Source organism: Poecilia mexicana, unplaced genomic scaffold, assembly GCF_051168715.1.
Source record: "Poecilia mexicana isolate PSO_F unplaced genomic scaffold, ASM5116871v1 scaffold_2, whole genome shotgun sequence".
NCBI lineage: Eukaryota > Metazoa > Chordata > Actinopteri > Cyprinodontiformes > Poeciliidae > Poecilia > Poecilia mexicana.
In genome coordinates, this window is record NW_028263371.1 from 21,202,446 (window position 1) to 21,218,948 (window position 16,503).

A 16,503-nucleotide genomic window follows, 5' to 3' on the forward strand; every position below is an offset into this window, starting at 1 on the left:
TGATTTCAACTCTGCAGCTTCAGGACTAAACACACATAAATCTAATGAAGTTATGGAGAGAAGAGTATCTGCTGCTAACCTGTGTGTGAGATGGCAGGTCAGAACAATGCATGTGTGTGTGTGTGTGTGTGTGTGTTTGTGTCTAATTAGAGGTTCTGCTCAGTTTCATCTCAGAATTACATTTTTGATGAGGCCAGAAACAGGAATCAAAGCAGCTCAGCGTTCTGTGTCAATCAACACACAGAACCAGTTTGTAAGTGAAGAGACATGAATGGGAGATATGATGAAAAATCGTACAAACAATCTACAGAGATCCAGAGTGGAATAAATTAATATATCCAAAGAAATAACCTGCATGAAGAACATGTGGAGAAGTAGCAGGGAAGAGACTGAGAACAAGAGGCTTAAATATTGAGGAGGATGAATTAAAGACCTGGGCTGATAAACTAACAGGTTACAGGTGCAACTAAACAAAACAACCAACCTGATCCTGACATGAACTTTCCCAAAGGTGAACAGATTTAATCTGATTTTTACAGTGTATGTTGATGTGTCCTCTGTTTTAAATGTTTTTGTATCAGTCTTTGTTTTCAGAGAATCATGATTAAGTTTTGCTGCTGCTGTTTGCTTTTATCTCCTCCAGTTAGAGAGAAAACTAGAGAGATTTAATGTCCACATTCAGGTTTCTCAGGTAAATATTGGCTCAAAACTTAAACAATCTGGTAAAAATGTTTCTAATGTAGTGAAATAAAATCTTCAAGTTTTAAGATATCAAACAGTCAGAAAATGCAGTGAGATCATTTCTGCTGTGATTTTCTCCCATTTAGATTATTATATTACCAGCTGGTTAAAGGGAGGAGAGAGGAGAGAAATGATTAGTTTAGGTCTTATTTTCCAGTTATAAGTCACTGTGCCGACCATCAACTCCTCTATAGAGCAAAATATTCTAGAGTTAAATGTGTGATGAACCTCGACCCAAACTGAGGCATCAATGAAACATTCCTGCACAGCAGAGACACAAACTGATAAACATCTTCCAGTAAACGCCTCCGGCACATTCAGACTTGTTGTGGCAGCTCTTGAATTTTCTGTTGGAAGATTTATTACATAACTAAAACCCTCCAGGCTAAAAGAGCCCAAAGTTTAAAGATCATTATGATCAGGAATGAAAGAGGGAGGTTCAGGTGAGCAAACTTACAGAAAGTTTCTTTCCTATCAACAATAAACAACAAGATTAAATAAATTAATAAAATCTGTATTTGATAAATATTAACATATCAGACGGTTGTGTCAACATGTGGAGAAACTTCAACATTTCAAGGTTCTTGGTTCTTTGGCTCAGATTAGAAGCAGAAACTATTATTAGTTTTATTGCTCTTGTGTTTCTGAGCAGAAATTTGTTGGTTGTTAAAGTTCTTTGTAGATAAAACTGAAAATCTCCATTAATTTAATAAAATATTGATTAAAAATACTAAATATGTTTAAAACATAAATAACCCTTAAACTGAAATGTGAATTTGTTTTTAAACATTTATTTCCTGGTATTGATGATCAGACAGGATTCCTGTCATTCCAACAGGTGAACACCTCTGCTGTCAGAGGGGGCGGAGCCTCAGGTGGATCCGGTTTAAGTTCTGGAGAATCAGGTCCAGTTCTCCTGTTCGCTCCAACTCGGTTTGTGTGAACAGAAGGAGAAGCAAAGATCTGATCAGGTGAGTTTTAACTCCACTTTCTACTGGTTTCCAGTCCTGACTGGGTTTTCTCTCTTTGAGATGCTGGACAGAACCAGAACCAGAACCAGAACTGGGCCTGGTTCTGGTTCTGATGCAGAGCTGCAACACCTGATTTCAGTCAGAAACCCTGATTTTCTCTGAGTTTTCATCTGTAACCCAGACAACCAGCTGAGTTTTCTCCCAGTTTCATAGTGGAGTCAAACTGGAAAATATTTCAACATGAAGTCAGTAATTTATTGATCAGAGATGATTTCTCTGGGCTTCTACCAGTAGAAAATCCAGATTGAATCAGTCTGCGGTGACAGAGGACAGCTGATCACATTTCAATCAATTATTGATCAATAATAAGTGATTATGGTGAAATAACAACACAGCGCCCCCTAGAGTATTTAAAACCATCTGCCCCACCCACTGCTGCTGTTTAGACCTGAACTGATTTGAAGCATCAGAACCTATAAAAATACCTGCTGGACCCATTTACCGACAGCAGGAAGTCGGCCATTTTGGATCAAAAATGTTGTGTATATATATAAAAAAGTTAGAGGCCTCCTATTGACAGTTCCTTCAGCCAATCACATTCAACTTACACATGTACAGACCATCTTTCTAAATTTACCGACTATTCAAAAACCTGTGAGGCACCACACAAGCTTTAATGCTTTAAAGAAAAAAACAAAACAAGGTAGTATTGAATGTAATGTCGTCATGCGGTTCTGCTGGTTCTGTGGAGTTTTCTGTATTAGAGGCCTCTGAAATGTTTGCTAACAAAAACCTAAAAAATAAAAACAAACAAAAAAAACTCAAAACATATTCAATGTGTTCACATTATTGCACGCATTTTTAATCCAATTTAAACCAACATGCTAATGCAGCAAAAGCTGAAGGAGGCTCTTCCATCCGAGCAGTCGACACATATTGTATTGCCATTATACACTAATGGCAATACAAAGTAAAAATATATATATCGACTTAATTATAAAACTAATCAATTAAAGGGATAAAATGATGCAACAGATTCAACTTAAATACAATAATTGTGACTCAACATGTTCGTCTTGGAGTAGCTTTACAAATAGTGCTGCTCTGGAGCAAAACACAGCATTTAAAAACAGGGTTTCTTAATGGGGCCTCATATATATAAAAAATAAAAAATTCCCATCTCACCCTCCGTCTCTTTCATCCTCTGAGCTCGGGTCCTCTACCAGAGGCCTGGGAGCTTGAGGTTCTCCTCCAGTATCTTGGCTGTGCCTAGAACTGCACATTTCTGGACTGAGATGTCTGATGTTGTTCCTGGGATCTGTTTGAGCCACTGCTCCAGTTTGGGGGTGACTGCCCCGAGGGCCCCGATGACCACAGGCACCACTGTGGTCTTCAGCTTCCAGGCCTTCTCCAGTTCCTCTCTGAGGCCCTGGTATTTCTCCAGTTTCTCATGCTCCTTTTTCCTGATATTGTGGTCACTTGGTATTGCTACATCCACCACAACGGCTTTCCTCTGCTCTTTATCCACCACCACAATGTCCGGTTGGTTCGCCATTACCATCTTGTCTGTCTGGATCTGGAAGTCCCACAGGATCTTAGCTCGGTCATTCTCCACCACCTTTGGGGGTGTCCCCCACTTTGACCTCGGGGCTTCCAGTCCATATTCTGCACAGATGTTCCTGTACACTATGCCCGCCACTTGGTTATGTCGTTCCATGTATGCTTTCCCTGCCAGCATCTTGCACCCTGCTGTTATGTGCTGGACTGTCTCAGAGGCCTCCTTGCACAACCTACACCTTGGGTCTTGTCTGGTGTGGTAGATCTGAGCCTCTATTGCTCTGGTGTTTAGGGCCTGTTCCTGGGCGGCCAGGATGAGGGCCTCCGTGCTGTCCTTGAGTCCAGCTTTCTCCAGCCATTGGTAGGATTTCCTGATATCAGCCACTTCAGTTATTTGTCGGTGGTACATCCCATGTAGGGGCTTGTCCTCCCATGATGGTTCCTCCATCATATATATATATATATATATATATATATATATATATATATATATATATATATATATATATATATATATATAGAGAGAGAGAGAGAGAGAGAGAGAGAGAGATTCAATCACAGTAGTAAGTTCTACAAACTCTTAATATTAAGTCTTACATTTTATTTTATATTTTAATCACTGAATTCTTTCACTGACTGATATTTCCAACATGCATCTTCTCCTTTAGTCTGAACTTGTTTTTATGTAACAAATCAGAGTTCCTGGTGAATTAAAGAAAATCTACTTGTTATCAAATATTTTTCTATTGTTGGTTCAGTGTTAAATGTTTGGGTTTGTTCATGTAACATAAATGAACTGAGACTCTTTATAATCAATGCAGTTTTTCCTCTTTGGGTTGGTGGCAAGATTTTGACCTTTGACCCAAATGGCTGCAGTGAGTCTTTAAGTTTCTAAGTAAAACTGTAGCAAATATGTTTGTTTTGCCATCTGGGAACCAAAGTTGAGCATTTCAAGCCAGAATAGCAGAAAACTGTTGATGAACAGGAAATAATCTGTAAACCTGAGAACTAAACACACAGACTCCTTCCTGGAGGAGTTTCTGCAGCTGATGCTGCCACCTAGTGGCAGCATCAATACATTACAGTCAGATGGTAAAACAAGAGGTGAAGATGTTTCAACCTGAAGGAAATCAGAATGACTGACAGTCAGGAACATGTGAACATGTCATTGTGAAGAAAAATTTGATTGATGTATTTTTATATCACTAATGTTTTTAATAATATACACTGACACTGTAGCTTTAATAATTACATAAAATGTTTTTTGGTTTGTTCTAGTGTGTTTTAAATTAGTACTTTTTGGGTGTTTTTAGTTTCCATTTCAACTGCATAAGATAAAGTAAATTATTTATGAAATAAAGCCTGAAAAATAATGAATTGTTCATATTTTCCAGGTAAAAGATGGCGCAGCAGCAGGAAGTGGATTTTGGTAAGTGATCAGAAGCAGAAATGAAGAATCTTAAAGGATCAAACTGACCAATCACAGCCTGTGTTGCTGCCATGTGATGAAGCTCAGCCTCAGTGTCTTTATTGTTTTCATGCTTCCTGTTCAGTGAAGCTCTGGTGGAAACATTGTGAGTTTCTGTGAAACCTGAAGGTAAAAACTGAACTCAGATGGAAACTAAAAGGAACCGAAGTGAAGAACAGGCCAGCAGCTCTGATACTTCAGGAATGTTTACTATATACACTAATTCATTTAGTGGATATATCAATCAATCTTTATTCCAGACACAAAAGAGGTCCACAGTAAAAAAAAAAAAAAAACAAGAGAAAAAAGAAAACAAAAAGAAACATGACATATTCACTGAGTCACAAATAAATGATGACGCCAATGTTTCCACAATCTTGAGAAAAATCTCACTGTACTAAAAACAGGGTTTACTAAAATTGCTATTATATTATTGCATGACACGGATAATCTACACATACATTTATACATGAGATTCCTGAGCGCAGCTGCACATGTGGGAACAGCGTTATGTGTAAACATGTGGCTAGCACTGCTCCATCTAGGCACTTTGAGTAGGAGCCTCAGGCCATCATTGTATGCCACATAAAGTTTCTGCAGGCTACTTTTTTTGTATCTTCGCCATAGATGGGCTGTGTAAAATGAAGTGCAAAAAACTTTAAAAAGAGCTATCTTCACAGAGGATGAACACATACCAAACTTTCTGATCAGAATATTAGCCTGTGCATACTCATACAATACTGCCTACAAATGTCACGATCATCAGATAGGTCATCAGTTATGTAATGTCCCAGATATTTAATATATCTATATATTTAATATATATATTTAATATATATAGTATTTATTTATTATTATTTATTATAGGGTAATAAATCACATCATTTATTAATAATTTATTATTTCAGATGAAAAGACTTGCTGTGTCTTTTAATATCCAACATCTAGTGACAGAGATCCTAAAGCTTAGACGTGAAGACATGGTGATGATGGTAAAGAGAGGAAAATGTTTGTTAATCAGTCAATATTTTCATCATAATATTCACCAATAATATCATAATTTCCTGTTTTCCAGTGCAGCTCCATATTTAGAAGGTGTTTCTTTTATTGTTCTTCCTGCAGTGAGGAAAGAAAGTGATGAACCAGAAGCTTCATTTGGTCTCATGTAGACAGAATCAGTGGTCGTCACTCAGATATGAGGCAGAAACACAACAGCAGGTTTAGACCTGAGGATCTGATCAACAGACTCTGAATCTCTGGATGGAGCAACATGGATAGTTGATCTTCATCACGTTTTTCTCTCAGACGTCAATTTGAATTCATGTTGTTTCTGATTTCTGTCTGCAGGAGAAAAACTTTTCAAGGTTCGCCCTGAGTTTGTGGAGAGAGTTTCTGAGGAAATCCTGAATCAGCTCCTTGATGGCCTTGAGGCAGATGGGGTCTTTACTCATTTGGGGATAGAGGATATACTGCAAAGGAACCAAACCAGAGCAAGCAAGGCCCGCGCCACCATAGATGAGGTTAGGATGAAAGGACAGAGAGCCAGCAGATTAATGATCAAACGTCTTCATCTCATAGATCCGACTCTGTCCAACCAGCTGGGTTTGTCCTCTGACTCCTCTGGTCCAGGTGAGACACACAGTTCATTAAAGCTGCTTTTACAGCCTCTACTGTCTTGATGACCGACATGTTACATCTTTATGAGACAAAAACTGAGGAAAACTATTATTTACATTGGCGAGAGGTTTTCATGTCCTTTTATTTTTATTTTCTTTATTTTGTGTGCATGTTATGTTATTGTCTGAAGATAAATGTGGTTTAGTTTCATCGTTTACATTTACACAATAAAATATTAAAATCATGAAAAAACACCAGGTTTGATCAATCAATCAAATCAATAAAATTTTATTTGTATAGCACATTTCAGCAGCAAGGCATTTCAAGGTACTTTGCATAATTAAAGAAAAACTAAAAACAGCATGTGACATTGAATAAACAGTAAGAAAGAGAAAGAGATTTTGAAAAAAAAAAGATTAAAAAAAGATAAAAACATACTTTTGTTAGGAATTTAAGCGCCTGTCGTCGCCGGACTCCACCGTCCGTTTGATGCTTCTTGGTGTAAATAACACCGAATGTTGTCAGATTTCAGAGTATTTAGATGAGTTTTGACGCCTTGTAGTTTGATGTTGTCCACAGAAAATGTTTGCATGGCTGCCACACATTTTCACGCCAGCAAAAAAGTGTGTGGTTATTTAAGCAAACCTTGAAGGAAAGTAAATTTTTATATATGCCGACTCTGCGTAAAACATGGTACCGCTGATTTTTTTGTGCGCACGCATGCTTTATATGGAGGACCAAAACTGATATAAGAAATAAAAGCATAAATATAGATTTAGTTTTTCCTTGTCCTTACACATGAGTTTCCATCAAATAATGTATATATTTTCTTTTTCATTTCCCCTAAACATGCGTTTTTGTCAAGAAAAGTAAATCTTTTGTTTCGTCTTTACTTTTTACAAGCCCTTGTTCTTTTGTCATTGCCTCCTCTCCTGTTTTCGCTTTTCCCTGTGCATCTTTATGTTAATGAGGAGAGCTGCCGTCTACGTCCAGCTCCTCTACTATTGGCCAATATCGCTTTGGAACCAACGTCACTGCGTCAGACATTGTTGGGCGTTTACGTCTCGCGAAGTCGCTCTGTGGCATCTTTGCAGGCCACAGTCCAAATCAAACTTTATCCCGGTGGTTTTATTGTGTTATTACGGAAGCGCATTGCTATCATGCAGGAAAAAAAAAAATTCCGATCGCTATCTCGTTATAACGAGTTACGTATCTCGTTTTAACGAGTTACTATCTCGTTTTAACGACTTACGTATCTCGTTTTAACGAGTTACGTATCTCGTTAAAACGAGTTACGTATCTCGTTTTAACGAGTTACGTATCTCGTTTTAACGACTTACGTATCTCGTTATAACGAGTTACGTATCTCGTTTTAACGACTTACGTATCTCGTTAAAACGAGTTACGTATCTCGTTATAACGAGATACGTAAGTCGTTAAAACGAGATAATTTTAGGTCCAGGAAGTGGCGGTATTATGCTAGGCTAGTACAGTGGCTAACATGAATTGGTCAGGTTTCCCTTCATGTTTGGTCTACAACATGTAGAGATACGGATGCTGCTTTGCACTGTGGTTAAAACCATTAACAGCATGCCTACTCTGACAAGATCCTAAACAGAACGGGACTGCACAGAAGGAGACGTTAGTCCGGTCCTCTAGCTGTGGCGGCGTTCCTGACTGGATCGAAGCTGAAGTTGGCTTTCGATTGTAGCTTCTGATTTGGGAAATGGCTAAAGGGAGATTATAACGGAGGCTCAGATGTATTTGATGAACATTTTCTGGTCAGATTTTTTATTAGAACAGTACACTTGCTAAACAACGGCAACGGCTGTTCGTAACCGAGCAACCGAAATCAACAGAAGGCTAGGTAGTGGCAAAAGACAAAACTAGATCCTGTTAAGCATTCTTCAAAATAAAAGACTTCCGCTCTCCAAAATAAATCATAAATCAGCAAAAGCTGAATGGCCTCCTTTAAGCGTCCTGAGAAAAAATCACCTAATGATCCTGATTCATAAATCGGCTTGGCTCCAGCATACTTAAACTTTCTTTTACATAGATATGTTAATTCTCATTCTTTACATTTTAACAATATTTTTCTTTTGCATGTTCCACGTTTCCGAACTGAAAAAGGGAAGCAAGCTTTAGTGTGATGGCTCCTATAGCCTGGAATCAGCTCCAGTGTGAAATAAAGATATCAAAACTGGTTCCACTGGACTTATTTCGAGCAATTCTTAAAAACAGACGAGATTCTTTTAAACAGTGTCACTGTTTTTAAATTCTTTTCTACTGTTTTACACTTCTGCATATGTATTAATTAATTTTATTTTGTAACCAGGTTGCTGTGTGTTGCAGACTTCTACCCAGGTCCCTCTTGAAAACAAGATAAGATGTGTATCTCAACGGGGGTTTACCTGATAAAATAAAAGAAATAAAATAAAAAATAAAATAATATTTGTCAAATATTGGTCAAAGATTTTTAATATTTGTCGACAAACAAGGAGCAAAGAAGAGACACCTCTCCTTTACCATATAGGTGACTTAAAATAATGTCTTCTAACGAAGACAAAGAGGGTAGATAAAGATTTTTGTGTTGCTTTGATAAAATAAAACTCTGAACTTGAAGATAGTTATAGAAATATTTTGTAGGAATATCATGTTTGTTTTTCATTTCTTCAAGTTACATAAATACCTTCCCTGGAAAAAGATCATCCTTAGCAGTTTAAATCCTGCTCTACATGGATAAACATTACATTGGATAGTTGTTGCATTTCTCCCAAATAATCAAGTGTTTTTTGCCAGATCATCATTGTATTTTTCAGAAATGGGTATTTTGTTTGCTTAATTAACCTTTTCCTGCCTGATGAGTACATGTACAAGTCTATAGCAATAGAGATCCAGTGGGACACAATAGTAACCCATGCTGGGGGCTGTCTGGCAGTAAAGTAAAACATTGCTGCCCTGATCTGGGTTGAAATAACATAATAGGTTTGATAATTGTTAACACCCTCTGTCATATGGCAGATATAAGAGAAACAGTTTCATTCTCGGGCGTTTACCATTTAAGTGAAGTTAGAAAAAGTTATATTTAGCTCCTTAAAGAAGAAGGGGAGTGAGGAAATTGAAACTGATTTGAAAACATATAAGAATTTTGGCAATATTGTAATTTTTATAATATTGATGTGACCAATTAAGGAGATGGGTAGCATCTTTAACTATTAAACTTCTAAAGCTAACATACTTAGACACTTCTGATCTGGAATAGATTATTCATCTCTGATGCTATGTTGCATCACTATAAATCGGAATCTGAAAAGTTGTTGGCATTATTATCCCAGCTGATGGATCCTTGTAAGCCACACAAAAAGGCAGGTGCTCAAGGACAAAAAAGTGAAAGAAAACAGAAGGTTAAAATAATAACAAATATTGTAAATGTGATAGGAGTTTATTTCTAATGCATTCCAGATGCAAAAATTTTTTTAAATCTCTCTACTGAGGTTTCAATTCAGATAAAGATTTCACAAATCACAAACTAGGTTTGAAATATTCTGCCATTAGCATAGATTAGAATAATCTACTCCAGATTTGAAGTGTCGATGTATGTTCGTTTTTAAAGCAGAACAAATGATTTCTTAACATTTATATGTTAAATATAATTTCCATGATTAGTTACTTATTTACAGTCATATGTCAAGTCATATGTTAAGTATAATTTACATGATAATTATTATTCACCGAATTTAACTTGATTGTACACAATTCCAAAAGGTGACGTGAAAAATAATTAAATTCAAAGCTTTATTTTGGAGAGAGGAAGTCTTTTATTTTGAAGAATGCTTAACAGGATCTAGTTTTGTCTTTTGCCACTACCTAGCCTTCTGTTGATTTCGGTTGCTCGGTTACGAACAGCCGTTGCCGTTGTTTAGCAAGTGTACTGTTCTAATAAAAAATCTGACCAGAAAATGTTCATCAAATACATCTGAGCCTCCGTTATAATCTCCCTTTAGCCATTTCCCAAATCAGAAGCTACAATCGAAAGCCAACTTCAGCTTCGATCCAGTCAGGAACGCCGCCACAGCTAGAGGACCGGACTAACGTCTCCTTCTGTGCAGTCCCGTTCTGTTTAGGATCTTGTCAGAGTAGGCATGCTGTTAATGGTTTTAACCACAGTGCAAAGCAGCATCCGTATCTCTACATGTTGTAGACCAAACATGAAGGGAAACCTGACCAATTCATGTTAGCCACTGTACTAGCCTAGCATAATACCGCCACTTCCTGGACCTAAAATTATCTCGTTTTAACGACTTACGTATCTCGTTATAACGAGATACGTAACTCGTTTTAACGAGATACGTAAGTCGTTAAAACGAGATACGTAACTCGTTATAACGAGATACGTAAGTCGTTTAACGAGATACGTAACTCGTTAAAACGAGATACGTAAGTCGTTAAAACGAGATAGTAACTCGTTAAAACGAGATACGTAACTCGTTATAACGAGATAGCGATCGAAATTTTTTTTTTTTCCTGCATGATAGCAATGCGCTTCCGTATGTTATCGACTGCAGTGAAGTTTGCTTCGAGTTATTGGATTTTCCAATATCCGCCGAGCAAGCGCCATTTAGCTGAAGGTTGATCCGATTTATGAATGCTAATTTCGGCCAGCTGTTCTCCAGCTCCCTCCTCAGCGCTCGGAGGTTCACTTAGGGTTGTCAACAAATTATCGAACCAAACACTCCTGTCAAACAAATGTTAATAAATGCCTTGCCTTGTGACCAACTGATACCAAGAAGTGTTAATTCATGCTTTTTCATGACACACACTACCCTCTATTAAAATGGCAAATCATATTCAATATTTTAAATAACTTTAATGTTAAATAATCTAACGTTTTCTTCAATAGCTTCCATATTGTGTGCCACATTGACTAGAAATCAGTGTGTAATTGTTGTACTAAAGTGCAGGCACGTGCAGAGGAGGGGGTAGGGGGGAGGGCTGGAGGTGCTTGAGCACCTGCCCTTTTTGCTCCTTGCCCCAAAGTGCCCTTTTGGTCTTTTTTTTTTTTTTTTTTGGTATTATTATTTTTCAAAGCCCTCTTCTGACACATAATAACATGTACTAAAATTATTTTATTTATTTATTTATTTTTTTGTACAACATAATAAGCCTTCCGGTCACCAGTGGTGGAGAAAGTACTCAAAAAATGTACTTAAGTAAAAGTACAAATACAAAGTCAAAAATGTACTCAAGTAAAAGTCAAAGTACCACATTAACATTTTACTTAAGTAAAAGTAAAAAAGTACTGGCTTTTAAAAATACTTAAGTATTAAAAGTAAAAGTACTTGCTGAATACATAACCTAATCACTAATATCATTAAGTGAACTGATCGTATTTAATTTTAATACATAAGAAATGTGCCATTTTAATGAACAATGCCACAGATTAAACATGTTCTTATTGTATTTATTCTCTGTAACAGTTTATACTTAGATACGTGATTCTATGAATCATAATTTCAGGGATGGAAACATCTCGTCTCCTGTCCTAACATAGCATGAACTTCATTAGTGACATTTATTTAGAAAGAAATCCAACTGAAAGGGGATGGAAAGAAGGTGGGTGAGGGAGAACATGCAACCAAGGAGCCACATAGCAGAGTTGTAGTCAAGACCACTGAACCAGAGACCAAGACCAGCGCCCTGCGCTACATGACACAATAAAATTAAGTTTATCAAAATTGGTTCTCAGATTGATCTGAAAGATCCACATTCCCATAAAAACACCTAGATGTTAAATACTTAGAGCTGAAATTTATTTAACCAGTATCAATTAAAACTCATTTCATTCTGTTTTGCTTTCATCGCTGTGCTACAATCCGCAGAGGTCTCCTGCTATCCCTAGAAAAATAACACCCTGGACGGTTGCCCATATTGCCCATGTCAGAAACCACAACTGAAACATCGCAATTAACGGTAAATAACGTTCAACTATGAACACTGTCCAACGGCACAACAAGAAACCAAGCAGAAGGAGCACCGTGACTGTTCTCACCCTCCCTCCCACTGCGATGTTTGCCACCATGACAGGAGACGAAATCAACCAATGAGCATGCTCTGTGTTCGTTCAACTTTTACTTATTCGGCGATTAAATAAACGTGTGTATGTGTTAGCTACTGCAGTGTACACAAGAACAAAGAACGGCTCTCAGTGAGGCTTCAGTCCTTAGGACTTAGTAAAGATCCGTCCAGAAGAATCGGATCGTTCCTGAATGTCATATTACTATATTACACTTTGGTCACAGCGTTGTCCCATATGTGCGACACCTCAGTCAACACACAATGGCATGAGTGACAACTTTTTTTCATCGCAGATGCAACGTGTCTCAGTCAGTACAGCTAGCTTTGCTAGCATCACGTCCACAGATCTTACCTTTCTTTAAGCTTTTCTTCCAAGTGACGCTAAAAGTTGGACGAAGTCCCCACCGTCTGTTAAAGCGAAGCGCTGCTGGTTTTACATGTCACCATATCTTATGGTTTATGCAGCGCTATTATATTACTGACGATTAGACGGATATCCACAACTGCGCATGTCTGGAGCTCTGCGTGCGAGTAAAGGTGGAGGCGATGGGTGACAACAGACACTAAGTCATGTTATGACTGGCTGGATGGAGCTAGTGGCTAGCACTTAGCCTCATCTACCCAGAATGCTTTGCAGCACAAACAACATGCTGATTTCCAAGTGAAAATATTTTGTTTAAATGTATCAAAGCTAAATGGCCTACAGTAATTTCTGAAATACATCTGAAATAAAAGTTGTCTAATGTTACAACTAGCAACAATTAAACACTAACAAAAATCTTAAAGGTCAGAGGTCGCTCAGAGGAAAACATGTCTGATTATCTGAAATCTTCAACCAGAGAAAACCATAAAAGTTTTATTGACCAAGACAAACTCTAATCATCTCTGTGCAGTAAGAACCTGGTTTATTTTTTGTTACCTTACAGAGTTTTTGTCAGGTTTGGACTTTTTATTGATTTGCTTGTTTATTTTATCTTCAGTCTCAGTGAACTTAAGATTGAGTTTTCTTCAGAAAATTACAAATTAAATCTCATATTTCCTCCTTCCTCACAGTCTGTAGTTGGAATTACTTTCTTGTTCAGACACAATGGTATAAAATAATTAATTTTCTATGAATATTGAATTATGTTTTGTTCATTGAAGTTTATACAGAAACCTCCTCTGAGAATTTCAGAAACAGTTTTTGTTTGTGTTTAGTTGAAATGTCTGCTATTGTGTTTCTCTCTTTGTTCAGATTTCGATGTTCGATGTCAAAGTGACCATAAAGAGACTCTGAAAAATGCATACGAATGTCTTTGTGAAGGCATCACTGAAGCTGGACAGGAAACCTTTCTGAACGAGATCTACACAGAGCTCCACATCACAGAGGGGTTAACTAGTGAGGTCAATGATGAACATGAAGTCAGACAGATTGAAACAGCGTCCAGGAAACTAAACAGACCAGAAACGACAATCAGAAGAGAAGACATCTTTAAAGTCACACCTGGAAATAAGAAACCAATCAGATTGTTGACCATGGGAGTGGCTGGCATTGGGAAAACAGTCTTAACAAAGAAGTTCATTTTGGACTGGGCTGAAGGCAAAACCAACCAGAACATCCAGTTCATATTTCCATTCACTTTCAGAGAACTGAATAACTTGGAGGAAGAAAAGTTCAGCTTGGTGGAACTGATTCATTACCACTTTGAAGACGTTAAAGATGCAGGAATCAGCAGCTTTAAAAAGTTCCAGATTCTGTTCATCTTTGATGGCCTGGATGAGAGTCGGCTTCCTCTCAACTTCAAGAAGAATCCGACTCTGATTGATGTTACAAAGTCCACCTCACTGGATGTTCTGCTGACAAACCTGATCACGGGGAAACTGCTTCCCTCTGCTCACCTCTGGATAACCACACGACCTGCAGCAGCCAATCAGATCATACAAAACTGTGTTTTCACGGTAACAGAGGTCAGAGGGTTCACTGACCCCCAGAAGGAGGAGTACTTCAGGAAGAGATTCAGAGATGATGAAGAGAAGGCCAGCAGGATCATCTCCCACATCAAGAAATCAAAAACTCTCCACATCATGTGTCACATCCCAGTTTTCTGCTGGATCACTGCTAAAGTTCTGGATGAAATGATGGAGACCAGAGAGGAAGGAGAGCTGCCCAAGACCCTGACTGAGATGTACATAGAGTTCCTGCTGTTTCAGTTCAAAATCAAGGAGGAAAAGTATGAGGATGGAGCTGAAGAAGATCCAGAGAACAGGAATCTGATTGAGTCTCTAGGTAGTCTGGCTTTTGATCAGCTGATAAAAGGAAACCTGATCTTCTATGACAAAGACCTCAAACGGTGTGGCATCGACATCAAAGATGCTGCGTTGTACTCAGGAGTGTTCACTCAGATGTTTAAAAAGGAGAAAGGGATGCGCAACATCTCCGTCTACTCCTTTGTCCATCTGAGCATCCAGGAGTTTCTGGCTGCCGTCTACATGCTCCACTGCTTCACCAGCAGGAGGTCAGAGGTGATCAAGACGTTCCTGGGAGAAAAATACAATGAAACATCTCTAGATGAGTTCATGAAGAAAGTCATGGAGAAATCCCTCAGCAATGAAAATGGCCACCTGGACCTGTTTGTCCGCTTCCTTCATGGTTTCACTGTGGAGTCCAACCAGAGACTCTTAGAGGATCTGCTGGGTCAGACAGAGAACCGTCCAGAAACCATCCAGAGAATCATCACCAACCTGAAGAAGATGAACACTGATAAAATCTCTCCTGATAGAAGCATCAACATCTTCTATTGTCTAATGGAGATGAACGACGTCTCATTTTATCAGGAGATCCAACGGCTGCTGGATTCAGGGAAGAAACTCTCAGTGACCGACTGTTCAGCTCTGGCCTTCATGCTGCAGATGTCAGAGGTTCTGGATGAGTTGGACCTGGAGAAGTACAACACATCAGAATCAGGACGACGGAGACTGGTTCCAGCTGTGAGGAACTGCAGAAAGGCTCGGTGAGTCCAGATGTTTTCATTGTGTGAATGCTGATTCAGCACTATTGTCCTCCTGTTTCTTCTTCTTTCTTCAAGTTGATTCTGGATGTTTTTGGCCTTTAACTACTTCCTTCATCCTCTGGATGATTTCAGCCATTCAAACATCTAAACATTCAGTTCATCCAGGACAGCTGCAGCTTCTGGTTTTTAGACATTTTGATCATTTTAAAAATATTTAACTTTATCGGTTTTCAGGTTGAAATGAATAGAAAACCTACAGAACTCTAGAAAATGTCTATTTCCTCTAAGATCCAATCATCCAGAGAGACTTTTTAAACTTTAAACTGTCTTCACTCATTGAGCTGCTGCTCCATAATTCACCTTTTTAGGATCTTTGACTGTTTTCATAAAATTATTGTTTAGGTTTAATGAAAAGTTGGACCATTAAAATAAACCGTTGCATTAATTAGAAACTTTGTGAACAGTGTTGCTCTTCTTCATCCTGTCATCATCCTCTCCTCTTCCTCCTCCATTAGTTTCCTCTGAGTTTGTAACTGAGACCAAAATGTGGTGATTGTTGTCTGGTTCCAGAAAAAGTCCTAGTTTCTGTCAGATCCTCCCAAAGCTCTGAGAACTCTGCTTCCAGAGCTGGAACCATTTTCCTCATCAACTCTTCATCTGCAGCCTTTGTTGAAGCTGTTAGCTGTCCTCCATGAAGACCTGCAGAGACATGAGCTTCAGCTCTTTAGACATCCCAGCCTCTTTAGTTCTGGAGAACTTTCACTGCTTCACCATGAAGATGCTGCTGGACCCAAACCCTCCGTCTCCTCCAGGGGTTTTGCTCTTCAGCTCTTTAGGAGTTTAGCAACAATTATATATATATATATATATATATATATATATATATATATATATATATATATATATATATATATATATATATATATATATATATATATATATATATATATATGTGTGTATAAAAGGAAGTGAGGCAACTGTCAGAGCTCCAAAGAGGTGCAATGAAAAGATCAGTACCTAAGAAGTACAGCCAGATGCCCATACCTGAAGCACTCGAAACTGCCAAACAAAGGCTCCAAGCCTT

At 38.1% G+C, this 16,503-nt stretch overlaps 1 protein-coding gene across 1 annotated transcript in view; it reads left to right on the forward strand.

Moving 5' to 3' along the window:
• The first annotated feature begins 1,589 nt into the window (after positions 1-1,589).
• LOC106911561 (NACHT, LRR and PYD domains-containing protein 12-like) overlaps positions 1,590-16,503 on the forward strand; it is a 29,965-nt gene continuing 15,051 nt past the window's right edge. Inside the window, exons 1-4 of the mRNA XM_088003767.1 lie at positions 1,590-1,712; positions 4,664-4,698; positions 6,085-6,366; positions 13,664-15,419. Of these exons, the coding sequence (XP_087859893.1) occupies positions 4,671-4,698; positions 6,085-6,366; positions 13,664-15,419 (2,066 nt within the window). The 5' untranslated portion in view covers positions 1,590-1,712; positions 4,664-4,670. The remainder of the gene's footprint in view (positions 1,713-4,663; positions 4,699-6,084; positions 6,367-13,663; positions 15,420-16,503) is intronic.